A 16,092-nucleotide genomic window follows, 5' to 3' on the forward strand; every position below is an offset into this window, starting at 1 on the left:
CGCCAGCATGCTCACACGGCTGCATGCTCTCACGCCAACAGACCCCATCATCCACTGCTGCTGGGACTCCCTGTTTTCTTCATGCTGGAAAGTCTGCCGGTTAGAGAACTGACTCCAAAGACGTACCTGTTAGCAAGGCCAAATCGGTGTGCATCCTGTCACATGGCATCAACAGTGCCACTGCTCAGAGAGCCTGGAGTTCATTCCTCGCAAGACACATCCCTGGTGCGGTGATTGGCTTCATAATGCTGGCAGATTGGGCACAACACATCCAGGTGCTCAGAGCTCCCACGGAGTGGTCCTTCTGTGTATCCAGGGAACAATTCCCCTGACCATCTTCAGCAAGAGCTCCAATTTCAGCTAGATACAAAGACTTGCTTTTGAGCCTAACATGTTGTAATGCCCCCTTTCCCTTTGGTAACTGACTTTGTCATTTAGGGAAGATTTGAATCCCAGTGACTCCACTCAGGAGGCTGAAGCAGGAGGATCGCTTGAGCCCAGGAGTTTGAGGTTACAGCGAGCTATGATCGATTGCACCACTGCGCTCCAGCCTGGGTGTCAGAGCGAGATCTGGTCTCTTATAAAAAAAAAAAAAAAGAAAGAAAGAACCCTTTACGTCTGTCACAGCACTCAGCACTGTGCTCAGCCCACACCAGCTAATTAATACGAATCTGTTGATTGATTTATTTGAGGCACAGACATGAGTACTATTTGTGGCAGAGACAGAACTTCTTCTACTTAGGGAAGAATAAGTAGTTTAACTGAAGGACCTCTTGACCTCGTGTTTATTGCCAAAACCCCCAAACACCTGGCCTTCGGAAAGGGGGACAGTACTGATGGGCCGTGCCCTGTCACCATGAAGGCAGCTGTGGCGAAGATGGAAGAATTTGTATCAATAAGCTCGGCCGACCTCTTCAAATAACAGTTTTCTCTTATCGACATAATTCAGGACGACATTAAATGACAAGATCCATGTGCCCCTTTCGCAGCGAGAACTTGCTTGCCTGCTGTTTTGGGTTTGGGTATTTTGCTCTTTGGTAGTGAATCTCCTTGGGTTTGAGAATTGAGTTATGGGAGGCTCATCCTTATGTATGATGCCCAAGAAAGCTCTGCGCTCTGAACCACTCGAGTGTGGATTTGCTGCTTACGATGTTATTTGGTGGCACCAGGGCTGTCCCCACCCATCCCCCCAGTGTGTCAGGCCACACTGTGACAGTGAGTGACGACCTCTGAAATCAGATTAGCTAGAAGGCATGTTGACCTCCGCGGAGAACTCTGAAATTGTCCTCGGTTCCGAGGCTTCCTTAGCATACATGCACAGCCACCTCTTAGTAGTGGGCAAGGAGAAGAGGATGGATACTGACATTCAGAAGACATGGGACCCAGAAAGTGAGAGTGGGGTGCTGGCCGCCAGACCGCCAGGCTGCTCGGTGGTTCACGGGGACTCCAGGGAGGCCTTCCTGCTTTTGAGAGTAGGGGTTTCTATTTTCAAAACTCCCTTGGTTGGGAGGGGCACGTGAGCATCACACGTGAACATCAGCAGTCAGGTGACCTTGTGGGTTCCGCCTGCTGCTCCCTGTGAAATCACGGGGCATCTTCTGAGGCCAAAGCCAGCTTAAGTTGTCTGGGCCATTAGGCTTGATAGGAAGGAGGACTTTGGGAGCACCCGTATCCCATTCTTTCACTTCTCTCCTCGTTTCTCTTTTTAGACCTGGTTAAGAAGTTACATAAAGCTGTTCCAGGCCCCGTGCCAGCGCTGCGGGAAGTTTCTGCAGGACGGCCTTCCCCCGACGTGGAGGGATTTCCGAACCCTCGAAGCCTTCCATGACACCTGCCGGCAGTAGCCCCCACGCTGGCCCTAGCCTCAGACCCCCCTCCAGCACTTTCCCAGACACTCAGGCAGCCCACAGAAGGCTCAGCTGGTTCCTCACCGCCCAGATGTGTACAGCTGCTCCTCCCTTTCATAACACAGTGCCGTGTGTGCTGAGGCCACTCTTGAAGAGCAGACTCCCTCTGTGGCTGATGGGACTAATTATTCCCACTGGTCAGTGGACTGAAGGCAAAGAAGACTTTTCTAGAACCTGGTAGAAGGAAGCTGTGCAGCATGCTCCTCGTCTGTGTGTGCCAGCATTGCTGGTGTCTGTCGTCTCCGCGAGCTGTTACTGGAATGAGCCCTTGTGTTCATGGGTATCGTCATGCGGGGTTCTTGTGTTTTGTGGGGCTTGGGGTTTGGTAACTTATTTTTATAAGCAATAAACCTTTTGTACCCCAGACAAGGCTTTGTCTCCTGTTTCTTACAGCACCTTGTAAGAACTACACATTCAGTTCATGAACACGTAATGGACCTGGGCCTTTTGAATAAACAGAAACCAGCGTGTCCCATGTTCACAGGGTGGTTCTTTTTGAGCACATACTGCCCTGCGTCCTGCTTGCGGGCGAGAGGGCAGTGCTGGCAGATGCTCTATTTCAGAGACGCTGTGATGGCTTGAAAAATGGATGATTCTTTTTGAGAAAAAGAACATGCAGAAGTTTCTTTTTACTAAACCAGTCACACACACACCCCAGAGGGAAAGGAACCCACCCGGGTTAGCCGGCCAGATGCACGTGAGCAGGACTCACAGGGGTGTCGGCTTGTGGGCCCCAGGTTTTGTCCTAAATATTACCGTGACTCGATCCCAGCCCCATCTCCCGACTTTGTTCAGTGCCTCAGCACCAACTTTTAAAGCCATAGCCTGTTTCTGTCAAGACCGTTGACCTGGTGAAGGGCTTGAGGAGGGTGGTAGCATCGCCCAGAGCCCGCCTGGCCAGGCCATGCTAGAACAGTGTTCTCTTTGCCATGAACAAAGTGTCAAGAGAGATGACGCCTTCTGAGATGTCCAAAAGAACCAGTGGGTCCTCCCTGGCTTCTGGTACCACCCAGCCTTCCCCCCAACCCCTGGCTGAAAAGAGCCAGAGAATGGAGAGGGTTTCGTGCTGAGGGCTCTAGGACAGTGCCTGCCCACGTGGCGTCCCACCTGCAGCACTGCCACCATGGACGCTTACTAGAAATACACATCCCCAGGCGGGGTGTGGTGGCTCACACCTGTAATCCCAGCACTTGGGAGGCCAAGACAGGTGGATTACTTGAGCCCAGGAGTGTGAGACCAGCCTGGGCAACATGGCAAAACCCCATCTCTACAAAAAATACCGAAAAAATTAGCCAGGCATGGTGTTGTGCGACTGTAGTCCCAGCTACTCGGGAGGCTGAGGTGGGAGGATTGCTTGAGCGTGGGAGGTTGAGGCTACACCTCTGCACTCCAGCCTGGGAGACAGAGCAAGACCCTACCTCAAAAAAAGAATTACACATGCTCTGGGGTGGGGTCCAGCCACCTGATCTTTAGCAGCCCCCAGGTGACTGTCACGTGCCCTGGCACCTAAGGCCTCTGCCCAGGAGGAATGGTCGTGCTTTGATGGCCCACTCGGGGAAGTAGGAGGGGCACACGGGGTAGGGCAGGACTTTTCCAGACCAGGGGTGGCTGTAGATTAAATGCCACACCTACTTTGTCAAATTCAAGATGCCAGTGCTCCTAAGACACATCATTACAAACCACTAATAAAGAAAAACATGCTGCCAGTTAAACCCCAGTCTTAATGATAATCCTGTGTGACATGTGAATCCGTCATGCCAGCCTTTCATTGCTTTGACGTTTCTTTCATCTATTCCAAGGGAGTAGTCATTTCTCCTGCCTTAAGTCTTATTGTTTAGCCTGTGATAGGTGATCCCTTTACACCATTCCCAGTAAGAGACCAGCACACAGCTTCATTGACTTGCTGTATCCTTCTTTCTTTGGTCTTGTAAGATACTTGTTTCTTTGTTGCATTGCAAGAAAAGATGGAATTGAGGATATCAGGTACATAATAACACTTGGTGTCAGTGCCGTACATCTTTCCAGAGACATTTAAAAGGCAAGTAAACTGACCCTGTGCAGTATGAATGTTGTGCATAGCTCATGCGAAGTGACGACAGTATGACCAGCTATGACCAAGTTGGAGCATGTGCAGATAGTGACACGCATGTCGTGACTGCCAGCTGGCAGACGGCACATGCCAGAGACGTTCAAATGTGGAACAGCATCTATCTGAGGATTGATGGATTTGTGGTCCTGGTACATCTCGTTGTGAGAAAGCGTTCTGGGTTTTTAACTGTTTGAATCCTCCCAATTTGCAGCAAGTCTGAGAACACCCCCATTGGCACTAAAGGTCGCTCCAATTCCCGCCAGTCTCTGTTTTCAAAAAGAGAGAGGAGCCTTGAGTTCACAGCCTCAGGCAGGCGCTGTTTCTACTTGGAACTAAATGCGCTGGTTTTGTCTTCTCTGTGTCGTCCTCAGAGAAACCTTCTGTTTATCGCAAATGACGATGGTTTCCCATTTACAGGGGTGATATAAAGTGTCCATTTAAAATATATTTAGGTGAAAAAGTGTGACTATTAAAGAAAAACATTAAATAAATAATAGCACAGGAAAGCGTGGCTATGACAGAAAGTGTGAAGGATGTGGGCAGGTGGCGGGGGGCAGACGCACTGCCCAGGCCTGCATCCCCGCCTTCTGCTAGTGGTGGCAGGAGCCTAGAGAAGTGGCTTCATCTGAGAACCCCATGCCCTCATACATGAGGCGCAAGGCTGGTGATTCAGTGATGGTGGAGGGGCTGGGGGCTTGGAGATGGAACAGATCAGCCGTGCGTTGGTCATAGGGAGGCTGTGCAGTGGGGACACGCGTGCTGCCTGCTGTTCTGTTTTCCTGCTTTTTAACAGTCCCTAATTAAAGAGGGAGGTTGAGGGTGGGTGCAGTGGCTCACTCATGCCTGTAATCCCAACACTTTGGAAGGCCAAGGCGGGTGGATCACTTAAGGTCAGGAGTTCGAGGCCAGACTGACCAACATGGTGAAACCCTGTCTGTACTAAAAAAAAAAAAAAAAAAAAGCCGGGCATGGTGGCACGTGCCTGTAGTCCCAGCTATTCAGGAGGCTGAGGCAGAATTACTTGAACCCAGGAGGCAGAGGTTGCACTGAGCCAAGATTGCACCACCGCACTCCAGCCTGGGTGACAGAGTGAGTGAGATCTCGTCCCCTATCCCCCCAAAAAAGGGAAGGTTGGAGGAAAACGAGCCTGAGCAGCTAGCCTTTAAGGTCTTCCCATCTCTGACGTTCTCGACCTTCAATCAAGGCTGAGCAGGAGTATATTTGAGATCCAGAAAGGGGAGACGGGCTGAAAGGGTGATGGGTTCATTTGCCAAACCCTCAAAGGCTGGGTACTCCAGGAGATGAATGTGACGGAAGCTGGCTTTGTGTGTCTCCCACTGAAACAGAATGCACTGACCTGAAGTTGACACAAATAGAGACCAAGGTGAGTTGGGGTCAGTTCCAAGATGGTGGACTGCGAGGGAAGCCAGAGACGCCGCTGCTGTGAGGATGGTCACAAGGCCTCAGAGCCATCCTTTGGTGCCTGTCACTGAAAGGAAGGTGGCCATCGATGGGTGCTGGATCCCCAGGGGCAAAACATGAGCTAGACCGTCCAAGGGTGGGCCAGGTGCAGTGGCTCACACCTATAACCCCAGCACTCTGGGAGGCTGAGGTGGGAAAATGGCTTGAATCCAGGAGTTCAGGACCAGCCTGGGCAACATAGCAAGACCCCATCTCTACAAAAGAATTTTTTTTCAATTAGAAATAGACTATCCAGGAGTGACCTCTAGGCCCGACCTACAAGGTATTTTATGTGACTTAATTAGGCTCCTGCAGCGCAGCACCTCTGCTTGCCAGGCGCCCTACACTGTTGGCTAATTTAATCCCGGGGGGGTGGGGTGCGTGGTGTTTTCCCTGTTTTATAGATGAGAACCCAAGCAGAGGGGCTCACGCAGCAGCACACGGAGGGGCTGGCTGCCAGGCTGGCCACGGCCGAGCTCTGTGGCTCCTCAGCAGCAAGGGACTGGCCCTGCCGTGCCCGAGTGTGCGGCATCGAATGTGGCCTGAGCCAGAACCCTCAGCCAGAACTTGACCCCTCTGTCTTGCCAATGCTTCCCGTGGCCACCAGAGGCCGGGACGCCATTACCCCACGCTGTCTGCTGGCCCGGTTACGGTGAATCCCCCGGGTGCCCAGTAGGAACTGACAGAATGGAGCGAGGAGGTCTATGAAAGGTGGTCCAGATTTTTTTTTCTGAACTAAATTGGGAATTGGCCTTTTGGTACAGAGTGATGTTTTTCCACTTCACACCACTGACTGCATGAAAGGCTGATCTTTCGGTGTTAATGTGCAAACTCACCATTGCATTTAGGGTGTCAGAGTGTGGGCCTGCTGCTAAATCGAGAGCCTTTTAAGGGCACTGGAGTTGGGAGGGACAGGGACGACACCAGGATTGTCACAAGATCTGGAGCCCCTGCAAACCTGACGGGAGGCACTGTTCGGCCATCAGGTCTGTGGGTAGAAGACAGAAAAGGACAAGGCGCCCTTCTAATCTGTGCCCCCAGCCTCCACATCTCCAGCAGCATGTGGAAGATGATGAGGAGCCTCATGGTTCCGGGCCTGACAGGACAGGATGGGCCAGCCCCATTCCACCTGCTCACCTGCTGAGTCCATTCAAGGCCGAATGATCTGCACGTCCAAGATTGTGGACAAGAGGCAGCGGATAATTAGGCTTCACTCTCTAGGACACGCAGGCGGCCTCTTTCCCCAGTCTCTGCCATCCCTCCCCCACTCTCCTTCCCAGCCAGGTCCTTACATCCGGAGAAACGAACTTCAGAAACTCACTTTCAAGTTGAATTTTAAATTGCAGGCTCCCTGTGCCCTGTTACTAGTACTTGAAGAGCTAAACCTTGAGGTTCACAGCACATCCCAGGTAGATGTGGCAGCTCTGCGATGATTAGTTACTCGGGAGCAGCTCCAGCCTGTCTCGGTGCTAATTGAGTTTGAAATTTCAGCTGCAGATTGACTGTCTTCCATGTGAGCTGCAGTTTGGCGCTAAGGGAACAGGCAGGTCCTGCTGGCAGTGGCTTCATCTGCAGCGTGCTCCTCCCAGGCTTGATAGAGACAATGACCTATGCCTCCAGGGAAGAAGGGACAAGGGGGGGTGCTGAGGCCAGGGGGACGGGGAGAAGAAACTGAGGCCACAAGCTGGAGAGCCAGCCCGGGACGGCAGCAAGCGATCGTCAGCACCCGCCGTGCTCACACCCTGCACTCGGGTGGGATGGACTGTTACTTAATGCGTTACTCATCTCAGCCTTGGCTCTCATCTCCATCAGACCATCAGAGGCTTGCTTGCTTAATTACAAAAGGAATCCATATGTTCCTTTTGTAGGAAATGAGGTAATGTGAATAAGCAAAGCAAAGAAAATAATACCCATGATTCCCACTAGCAGGAGCTCATCACTGGAGCACTTTGGTGCACACCTTTCCAGACCCTCCTATGGACGTGTTTTGTTGTTGTTGTTGTTGTTTTTGCATAAAGATGAGATCAGACTGTGTACTGTTTTGAAACCTTTTCCCCATTTAGCAAAGGCTAAGGTTCTATAACACAGAGGTCCAAAAATACAGTGGCTTAAAGACAGCAGACACGTTTCTCCTCCACTTAAGAGCCCCACCAGGGAGTGGACGGCTGTGCTCCACGCAGTCATTTGGGGATCCTGCTCTCCCATCTTAGGACATTGTCACAGGCACCTTCCAAGTCTGCAGAAAGGGGAAGGCACGTGGGGAGCACATGCCAGTGTTTTAAGCCCCAGACCCAGCACTGGCCCATGTCAGTTCCTCTTGAATTTCATTAGCAGAAACCGTCACGCAGCATACCCAGCTGCCAGGGCTGCTGGGAAATGCAGTCGCTAACTGAGCAGCCATGGAGCCAGCTGCGACCCTCACTCTGGCCAAGGGGAGACCCCTTCCTGATGGATGAACAGCAGCCTCCACCACACGACATGTGCTGAGCCTCTTCCGGTCTCCAGGAGTGTGTATCAGTGGTGCTGTCCTTAGCAGCTTGTTTATTTCTTTGTTGTGTCCATCCTTGGGTTTTATGTTACAAGGGTATTCCCCTATTTGGTTGCATACCATAATGCATACCATACATGCAATTAATCTCCTGTTGGATTTTTTTAACTTTTTATTTTGAAATAATTACACATTCACAAGAAGTTGCAAAGAAACATATGGCTCCATGTACCCCTCATCCAGCTTCCTCCAGTGTTAACGTCTTGCATAACTAAAGTACAGTATCAAAACCAGGGGACTGACATCAGGGTGAAGCAGAGGTTATTCCAGTTTTACCAGCTAGACATGCATTCGTGTGTGTATGTGTGAGTGTATGGCTCTATGCTATATATATATAAAGTGGTGTTTTTGTTTTTTTTTTGAGACACTCTCCTCTGTCACCCAGGCTGGAGTGCAGTGGTGCAATCACGGCTGACTGCAGCCTCAACCTCCCAGGCTCAAGTGATCCTCCCACCTCAGCCTCCCAAGTAGCTGGGACTATAGGCGCACACCACCATGCCCCCCTAATTTTTGCATTTTTTGTAGAGACCAGGTCTTGCCATGTTTCCCAGGCTGGTGCTCTGTACAATTATATCACATGTGTAGCACCACCACCACAACCGAGATGACTAATGGCACCATCCCCACGACTCCCCATCCTACCCCTCTCTAGCCACACACACCTCCTCTTCCCTCGCCTAACCGCTGGCAGCCACCCATCTGTTCACCATCTCTGTAATTATTTTAGTTCACCAGTGTTATATACACGGACTCACACAGTATGTGTCCTTCTGAGATTGGCTTTTTTTACTTACCGTCATTTCCTTGAGAGTCATTCAAGTTGTTCCACCTACCAGTATGTACAGTCCATTCCTTTTCATGGCTGAGTAATGTGCCATGCTGTACATGTACCTCACTTTGTTTAACCACTTATCCATTGGAGGACATTTGGGTAGTTTCCAGCTTGGGGCTATTACAAACAAAGCTGCTCTGAGCATTCGCGTACAAGTTACTGCATGAAAATCAGTTTCATTTCTGTGCCTTTATATATAAGCCTTTGAATCTTGTTGCTGGGTCATATGGTAAGTCCATTTTTAGTTTTAAGGAGCAAACTATTTTCCAGAGTGGCTGCAGTCATTTCCATTCCTGCCAGCAGGTGAATGATCCAGTTTCTCTGCAGCATCACCAGCGTTGGGCGTTGTCAATATTTCTTACGTTAACCATTCTGATAGGTATGTAGTGATGTCTTGTGTCTTTTATTTGCATTTCTCTATTGGCTAATAATGTTGAAGATCTTTTTGTGTGCTTATTTGCCATCTGGTGTCTTAAGCGAAATGTCTCTGCGTGTCTTTTGCCATTTTTTTGTTTTCAAGACAGAGTCTCGCTCTGTCACCCAGGCTGGAGTGCAGTGGTGCAGTCTCAGCAACCTCCACCTCCCGTGTTCAAGCGATTCTCCTGCCTCAGCCTTCCAAGTAGCTGGGACTACAGGCATGCGCCACCACACCCGGCTAATTTTTTGTATTTTTAATAGAGACAGGGTTTCACCATGTTGACCAGGCTGGTCTCGAACTCCTGACCTTAAGTGATCCACCCACCTTGGCCTCCCAAAGTGCTGGGATTACTGGCGTAAGCCACTGCGCCCGGCCATCATTTGCCTATTTTCTAATTGATTTTTTTTGTGGTGAATTTTGAGAGCTCTTCCCATATTTGAGATACAAGTCCTTTGTCAGTTTTGTGATTTGCGACTATTTTCTTCCAGTCCTTGGCTTGCCTTTTCCTCCTCCTCACAGAGCAGATGTGTTCGGTTCTGACAAGGTCCGGTTTACCCATTTTCCCTTTTATGGCTCACGCTTTGGTGTCAGGTGTAGCGTGTTGGGTTCAGTGAGTGGTGAGTGGTGTTCTACTGGAAGAACGTGGCCGCCGTCTCCTCCCCGCCACCCCACGCGCTCAGCAGGGACTATGGATACCTTCTAGTTCATCCGTGCATTTGATGGCATCCATGTCCAAGGCCTGGAAACGTGCTTGACTCACCCAGCAGGGGCATGACAGCATGAAGGCCAAAACGAAACCCCCCTCAGTCAACATTTCATGTCCCCAAACCCGTCTCAGGGTAACACTTGACCTACAGTGTCAAGATGAAATTGACTCTGCAACCACACAGGTGAGTGAAAGAAAACGTTGGCAGCAGCAGTCTGGTTTCCACAGCCCAGCCCCAGGCCCAGGTCGTGGTGCTCAGAGGAGGAGCCTCAGCCAGGAATGAAGCATGCCAGGGATGCTTCTCCATCCCTGTCAAGGGCAGCTACTGCGGGTGGATCTGCCCTGGGAAGGACAGGAGAGGGCACCTCGAAGGTCGGGTGCAAGAAGCCGCTGGGTCAGCAGATCACCCGGCCCTTCCCCACGTGTTCAACCTCCCGACCTCTGGGCTGCTTTCTCCACCTGGAACATTCTTCCTCCAGAAAGCCACGTGGCTTACTCTCTGACTTCCTCCAGGAAGTGACCTTACTAACTGGGACGTCCCTGACCACTCAGGATAAAAGTGTGCACGCCCCGTCCCTTCCTCCCCCAACTCTGCCCCATCCTTCTGATCTCCCCTCACACTGCTAGTAACTTTCTTATCATCTGTCTCCCCAAGTGTCAGCTTCCGCAGGGCAGGGGCGGCATCTGTCTTGGATGCTGCTCTGGGCCCTCGCACACAGCAGGTGCTCAATAAATATCTGCCGACTGGAATGCAGTAAGAATGCCAGGCTCAGGTTTCTGCTCTGCTCCTAAATTGGTGGCCTTGGGCCAGTAACTTGACCCTTCTAAGCGTGGATTCTACATCTGTCAATTTGGCCAGTGAGTCTAGCCCTTTGGTGTGGAAGTCCTGAACACCAAATGTGTATTGCACGGCCACTGTGTACAGGTGCTAGGTGCTGGGGTTACAGTTCACGTGTCAGACAAGCAGAGGATCAGAGCGAAGCCCACCTTGTGTGCGCAGGTGTAAGTGTGGATGCTGTAGGGAGGTGCCCATTCACGTGGGACCGCTCCATCTTCCATGGAACAGGGAGACTTCTCATGTCTCCCTGCTTACTCTGAGGAAAGTATTCAGAGAAAGGAATCCAAGCTGGGTACAGTGGCTCACACCTGTAATCCTAGCACTTAGAGAGGCCACGGTGGGAGAATCTCTTGAGCCCAGGAATTCGAGACCAGCCTGGGCAACATAGTGAGACCTCGTTTCTACAAAAAAAAAAAATTTAAAAATTAGATAGCCATGGTGGCACACACCTGCAGTCCCAGCTACTTGGGAGGCTGAGATGGGAGGATGGCTTGATCCTAGGAGGTCGAGGCTTACAGTGAGCCATTATTGCACTACGGCACTCCAGCCTGGGCAACAAAGCGAGACCCTGTATCAAAAAAAAAAAGGAAAAAATAAAAGAAAGGAGTCCAAGAGGTGTATGGGAATCCCACGAGGGCTTCCTCTCTGCAGACATGAGACATCTTCAGCTGTGGGTCGCGACCTGTCGTCAGCACAGGGCCTTACAATGCCACTTAGAAAGTGCAAGGGTCCCACTTGAACCCGGGAGGTAGAGGTTGCATGCAGCGAGCTGAGATCACACCACTGCACTCCAGCCTGGATGTCAGGGCAAGATCCTGTGTCAAAAAAAAGAAAAAAGTACAAGTGTCTGAGACTGTGGTAGAATCATGGGCACTACCCCGTTTTCCTGGGCCTCTGCATTTCTGTGAACACATTGCATCTTCCTGCCTTGATTAGAACGCAGTCCCTTTTTTGCCATGGCCTTTTGATATTCGACTTTGCATGCGATGCCCCTAAAGCTAATAGGCACTGGCCTTTCCTTTCCAAAGGGTAGTTGGTCAAATTAATGATCGCCAAAAGGCCATAGTTAATTTGCTCTCCTTTCCGTTTCATTCCATTAGTTTGCAAACTAGCAAAGTTCAAGAAAACTTCTGAGCATAAAAGAGTAGGGATCTCATTAGGAAGCAGACAGGTAGTTCTAAAATTTTTCAAAAACTCTGGGGCCATAGAAAAAGGGGCAATTGTGAGCCTGTACCAGCAAGAGATGCCAATTCACTGAGTGGCAACTTTGTGTTGGCAGCTGGCTACGTCCTGGCTGCAGACAGGTGCACGCTAGGCCTGGACACCCTGTAAAGGGATGAACGTGTGACCCTCAGCCTACCTCGTGGCAGCTTCCCCATTTCATCACCGAGGAGACGGCAGCTCAGGGAGGTTCTCGGCAGAGTCAGGATTTGAACTCAGGTCTGATGGGCTCTACAAGCCTGGATCCTTGTGCCTTGGCTGCACAGCCCTCTCCTAGAAGCAGAAGGTAGAAAAGAAACAGGGCTTCCCACCGGGATTTCACAGAGGCTTGCTAGTGATACTTAGAAACCTTTCAGCAACGTTTACTATGCTGTGGTAGCAAAGGCTGGTGAACCCAGAGTTTAAATTCCAACATACCCTCCATGCACTTTATACACACTCATCCTGCCGGTCCTCAGCGGCGACCAGGCTGCTGTTGTTGTACAGTAGGCCTCTTACCAGAAACTGGGAGGTTCCCACAACCCCTTTTTGTACACTGGGCCGAGCACCATGCCCTCTCGGATGTGGAGCTGCAGCAGACGCACGATCAAACCACGGCCGCCCTAGCGAGAGGTGCTGGGCTTGCCTGGACTGGGAGCTCCAGCCGCTTCGGTGAGAGACACTGGGCTTGCCTGGACCGGGCGCTCTGAGCAGTCAGCTCTGAGCAGCGGCAATGGTGTCTAGAAAGGTGTTTCGTCGGCCGAGCGTGATGGCTCACTCCTGTAATCCCAAGCACTTTGGGAGACCAAGGCAGGTGGATCATTTGAGGTCAGGAGTTCAAGATCAGTCCGGCCAACATGGAAAACCCTGTCTCTACTAAAAATACAAAAATTAGCCGGGTGTGGTGGCGGGCACCTGTAATCCCGGCTACTCAAGAGGCTGAGGCAGGAGAATCAGTTGCTTGAGCCTGGGAGGTGGAGATTGTGGTGAGCCAAGATCATGCCACTGCACTCCAGTCTGGGCGACAGAGTGAGACCCTGTCTCAGAAAAAGAAAATTTAAAAAAAAGGCATTTACTCTCAAAGGACAGACCCGTGTCCCAGGCAAAAAGAGCAGAGGACAGAAGTTGGAGCTGTCACACAGCCGGCCCTTTGGGGAACCAGACGTGGCTCCGTGTGTGGCAGGCAGGGTGGGAGGCACTGGGCCCTCCCTGTGGGCAGTGAGGTTTCCGTGCCATGAGCGCCGCCCACGGGCAGTGCGTTCCTTCCCCGTGGCTGCTGTAGTAATTGACCGCAGCTGCGTGGTTCACACAGACAAATGTATCCAGAGTCCCGGAGGCTAGAAGTCTGCAGCAGGTCTCACAGCTGACACCAGGGACAGCAGGGCCGTGCTCCCCTCTGGAGGTTCTGGGGGGCACTCCATTTCCTCGCCTTTCCCAGCTTCTGGAGGCCACCCTCATTTCTTGGTTCATGGTCACGGCCGCTCCCTTCCTCAAAGCCAGCAGGCGTGGGTTGAGGCCTCACAGCCGTCACTCTGACTCCCACTCTGTCTCCCTCTTACCCCTTTAAGGATGGTGGGGACAACACCAGGCCCACCTGCATAATCCACGCTGTGCTCCCTACTCAAAACGCCGCCGATTCGCATCCGCGTCTCCAGTGGCAGCCTGCCTTCCCTCTCGCTGTGTAACCTAACATACTCCCAGGTTCCGGGGCGTAGCAGACACCTACCGGACACCCTGGGGGCCACCGTGGGGGCCACTGAAGGCTGCTGAGCTCACGCCAGAGATGCAGGGCCTCGCTTTGCTTTGGGGGAACCCGTCCTCAGTGTCCCGTCAGTTCACATCCTTTGATTAGATTTTCTCGAATCAAACTACCCCTCCCCACTGCACCCCAGGGTAAGAAGATCCAGGCCAGTCTTAGCATCAGAGCCACCCACACACACGCACACACATACACATGCACACACACCACATACACACACATGCACACACACACATGTGCACATACACCACATACACACCACATACGCACATGCACACCACATACACACACACACGACATACACACACACATGCACACACACACACACACACCACATACACACTTACTGTGGCAGGCCCAGGGATGGGCATGTGATCTCGCCCCGCCAAGGAGACACAGTTACACCTGGAGGGGACGCCCTTCTTTTCTTCCTGCTGTGGGATATGGAGCAGTGTCTTGGACCAGGAAGTGGGAATGGAATGTCTTGGGCATGGAGCCCACCCTTCCAGAACAGACAGGACAGACTTGGGGGTCTGCAGGCACCGTGGTTCCTCAACCAGCCCTCCCCACGCAGCCCCGGGTGTAGACAGAGGAGAGAAGCCTCTGCCTTGTTCAAGGCACTGTGATTTGGGGCCTCCTGTCCCTCACCACCTAACTTGGTCCCAACTCATACACCCCGTGACAGGCTCTGTTAGCACCTGCGGCTTGGGAAAGTGCTATTTGTCCACGCACGCGTCTGATCGGGGTGTGTGTTACCCACTGGCAGGTTTTCAGCGCATAGTGGGTATATATTCAGAGCCCAGGGTTTCACGGCTGGTTCACTGTTAACTGGGGGTAAAGAGGATGAACTCTGCTTATCCTTCCCAAGCTGTGCAGCCCAGGGACCCCACGAAGGGCCTTGCAGCAGGGGTGGAGGGGCGGAGGGGCGGCCGGGGGACCTCTTACTCGGATGTGATCAGGTAAATTTTTGTTTTCTGTCTGGATGAAGTTTGCTGTTTTTACATGTATCACGTCACGACTGAAATGTCACAGTTTATGTGACTAATCCTGTGTACTTTTAACATCCCGCCATGTGACATTTTCCCCCTTCAAGTGGGGACTTACGCTCCCTCTCTGTCATCCTTCTGTTCCTGGCACTGTGCTCAAAGTCAACATCTTCTTTTGACCTCAGATGTCGTTTTTGTTCGGGCTGAATGTATTTTAACTTTAGGACGTTGCAGAATCTGTCGCATCCCTCCCCAGTGGTCACGCTTCCATTCTTCCTTCCTAATAGAGCTCCCAATTTTAGCCTGGGATAAAGACTTCATCAACCAGCTTCTTTACAATTAGGAGCAGCTGTGGAGGTGCGACTCAGGTTATGCACAACTTTTGGGAGGCGTCCTTAGGGGAGTGGTGGGAGGAGGGAGGTCTTTTCTGCCCCTTCCTCTTTCTTGCTGGCTGAAGTGTGGACATGATGGCTGGTGGTTAAGCAGCCATTCTAGACCCTGAGGTGGAAACCACATGCTGAGGATGGCAGAGCAGGAAGATGAGAGGCTGGCTCACCGGCAACTTGAACATCCACCTCTGGTCTTCTCTTGTACTGGAGGGAACTAAGTTATCTGGTTTAAGCCACTAATGTTCTGGGTTTCCTGTCACGCGCAGCTGGATTTGATCCTACTTGTCACAAGGGTGTCAAGTGAAAATTGGCATTTTAAAACAATCCACAGTAGTCGCCTTACAGAGGAGCTCATTGAGAGTCTCAGCCCTGGCCGGGCGCGGTGGCTCACACCTGGAATCCCAGCACTTTGGGAGGCCGAGGCGGACAGATCCCTTGAGGTCAGGAGCTCGAGACCAGCCTGGCCAACATGCTGGAACTCCGTCTCTACTAAAAATATAAAAATTAGCCAGGCGTGATGGCGGGCACCTGTAATCCCAGCTACTTTCGAGGCTGAGCCGGGAGAATTGCTTGGACCTGGGAGGTGGAGGTTATAGTGAGCAGAGATTGCACCACTGCACTCCAGCCTGGGCGACAGAGCGAGATTCTATCTCAAAAAAAAAAAAAAAAAAAAAAAGTCCCAGCTCATTGCCAGATTTTGTTCTTGACTGTGGTGTTCACCACTGTTACACCCAAGGCCCAGCCAGGACTGGGGCCCCTCCCACTCGCCTCTTGCTGGCTGTCTTCCCTAAGATCATTAACACCCCGGTTCCACCCGATTCCACCAGCCTCTCTTGCACCCCACAGGATTCAGTTTCTGCTGGTGTTTAACACTGGTAAAGGTTATCAAATCCATCTTTAGTCAAGAAAAGCAGTTTAATGAGCGGGTTTCTGCCTCATGAAGAGAAAGGCCGTGCGCA

At 51.6% G+C, this 16,092-nt stretch overlaps 1 protein-coding gene across 2 annotated transcripts in view; it reads left to right on the forward strand.

The window, feature by feature from the left end:
• MED27 (mediator complex subunit 27) overlaps positions 1-2,276 on the forward strand; it is a 231,849-nt gene extending 229,573 nt beyond the window's left edge. For both annotated transcript variants that reach the window (XM_055270618.2, XM_055270619.2), the window contains one exon: positions 1,710-2,276. In XM_055270618.2, the coding sequence (XP_055126593.1) occupies positions 1,710-1,844 (135 nt within the window). In that variant the 3' untranslated portion in view covers positions 1,845-2,276. The remainder of the gene's footprint in view (positions 1-1,709) is intronic.
• The last annotated feature ends 13,816 nt before the right edge of the window (positions 2,277-16,092 follow it).

The sequence above is a fragment of the Symphalangus syndactylus genome, chromosome 3 (genome assembly GCF_028878055.3).
Source record: "Symphalangus syndactylus isolate Jambi chromosome 3, NHGRI_mSymSyn1-v2.1_pri, whole genome shotgun sequence".
Lineage (NCBI taxonomy): Eukaryota > Metazoa > Chordata > Mammalia > Primates > Hylobatidae > Symphalangus > Symphalangus syndactylus.